Raw genomic sequence first — 2,153 nt, 5'->3', positions numbered from 1 at the left:
CAGTTCGTGCGAATACTAAGAAAGATGGGGAGCCAGGTAATAACCTTTTTCTTTCCTCCTTTAGCCTACTACCCAGTTTTTCCTGAAGATTCTGGTCCTCCCTCTCACGGCATGAATGACAAGACCCTACCAATCTGGAATTGAATGCATGCCCGCCACAGCCGCTGCGTCATTCTATTGCTATATCTCATTACTAACGGGCGTCTATTTATCATGGATAGCACAACCAAGCGGCATTTTCGGAGTACCTCTAAATGTTAGCATAAAATATGCAAATGTGGCAATCTCTCTAGCCGGGGAGGATGGATCCAGCTTTATATATGGATATGTCCCAATTGTCGTCGCGAAATGTGGCGTGTTTCTAAAAGAAAATGGTTCGCCCTACCGTTTTCCTATATTTTTGTCTCTTGATCTAATCGATTTCTCTATTTAGCTACGGACGTCGAGGGGATCTTCCGATTAAGTGGATCCGCCAAACGTATCAAGGATCTACAAGAAGCCTTCGATTCTCCCGATCGCTTTGGTAAGGGTCTCGATTGGACAGGATATACCGTGCACGATGCAGCCAACATCCTTCGTCGATACCTGAACCAGCTTCCGGAGCCAATTATACCCCTAGACTTTTACGAACGGTTCAGGGACCCTCTACGCAAATACCAATCACAAACAGCTGAAGACAAGAATACCACCTCTTCCAATGAAGAAGAACTGTTCGACCATGCTACAGCAGTCACTACGTACCAACAGCTTATAAAGGAACTTCCTCCGTTAAATCGGCAGCTTTTGCTTTATATTCTCGACCTTCTGACAGTATTTGCATCGAAATCTGAAGTCAATCGCATGACAGCAGCTAACCTAGCGGCTATTTTTCAGCCAGGATTGCTATCCCATCCGGTGCACGACATGGCACCGAAAGAATACAAATTGAGCCAAGATGTTTTGATATTCCTTATTGAGAATCAGGACAATTTCTTGTTTGGTATGACCGGCACTGCTGCTGATGCACAAACAGTAAAGGCAATGCAGGCTGGAAATGCGACCAATAACGCCCGATCCTCCCTTAGACGATCTGCCTCCAATGCAAGCGGAAAGGCAGATAGTATACGAAAGTATGATACTCTCCGACGGAATGTGTCTGTCTCGTCTAAGCACTCCAAAAATTCAACATTTGATTCAGCAAGTCCCACCACCAACTCGATTGGCGGAGGAACGCTTGGCGTACATCGTAGCAACACTGTCCCTTCAAAAAAGGTGGTGGGGATCCCTGCTACACAATTCACCCGCCCTCGTGAGCCAGCAGGCTCCGGATCCGGTCTCCCCACGCCATCTATTCACTCCAGACGTCAATCCTCCGGTCAAAATCCTTCACCCAAACTGGTAGAAGATGCTGTTGACAAAAAGATATCTGACTCGCCATCTCCTTTGAACATGAATGACGGCTTGGGATTGGTCCAGAACAATGGACACACACCCCTGGGTTCCCCTGATGAACTTGCTACGCCTCAGGAGCTAGTTGCTTCGAAACCGGGCACCCAACAATCGGCTGGAACCCCGACGAAAGAAAGGAAACTATCTTCTTTATTCAAGTCTATCCCACCAGAGGGCGAGCGAAAGGATGGGCGACAGCCCAACAGGTTGAGGAAGAAGCGCCCAGTTCCCGGAAGTGCAAGCGAAAGTGCGAGGAGTTCTAGCCACTCTTTGCATACTGGACCGGAGACCTCATCTGGAGCGTTAGTATCGCAAGCCATAGCTGATAAGCGGGAGGGTTCAGACGATCAGTTGCATATGTCAACCCCCAAAGTAACAAATTCAGCTGCCACACCTACGACTGACGCTACACCACAGCCGAACTGGGGAAGTAAAGTCAGCCGCTCATATATCTTCGGAGAGCACTCTGAAGCCCGGCAGATCGAGGACCCCGTCAATGCATTCGCGTTCATCTGTGACCGATCATTTCTGATTTTGAACACCAGGATGATGCAAACCGCACAAACGAAAAAAGACCACAGCCGATGGGAACACCCTCGTTGGGGTGAAACGAACGTGAACGGTCAGATATGAAGCATCTTCACCGCCCACCTTCACATTTGGATACAATTCCAATTGCAAGGTTTTCAAGTAATATACTCTCATTAAAGCAGCGCGAAAATTTG

At 47.9% G+C, this 2,153-nt stretch overlaps 1 protein-coding gene across 1 annotated transcript; it reads left to right on the top strand.

Moving 5' to 3' along the window:
• Positions 1–213: 213 nt before the first annotated feature.
• On the top strand, positions 214–2,061 carry HCAG_07204 (predicted protein; the record flags this gene model as incomplete). The annotated part of the gene is made up of 2 exons (XM_001537732.1): positions 214–256; positions 434–2,061. 2 exons carry the CDS (start codon positions 214–216, stop codon positions 2,059–2,061), a joined length of 1,671 nt encoding a protein of 556 aa, XP_001537782.1.
• Positions 2,062–2,153: the final 92 nt, after the last annotated feature.

Source organism: Histoplasma capsulatum, genomic scaffold (genome assembly GCF_000149585.1).
Source record: "Histoplasma capsulatum NAm1 scaffold_8 genomic scaffold, whole genome shotgun sequence".
In the NCBI taxonomy this organism is placed as follows: Eukaryota; Fungi; Ascomycota; class Eurotiomycetes; order Onygenales; family Ajellomycetaceae; genus Histoplasma; species Histoplasma mississippiense.
Note: the sequence above shows the minus strand (reverse complement) of the source record. Positions and strands in the feature narration are given on the sequence as shown.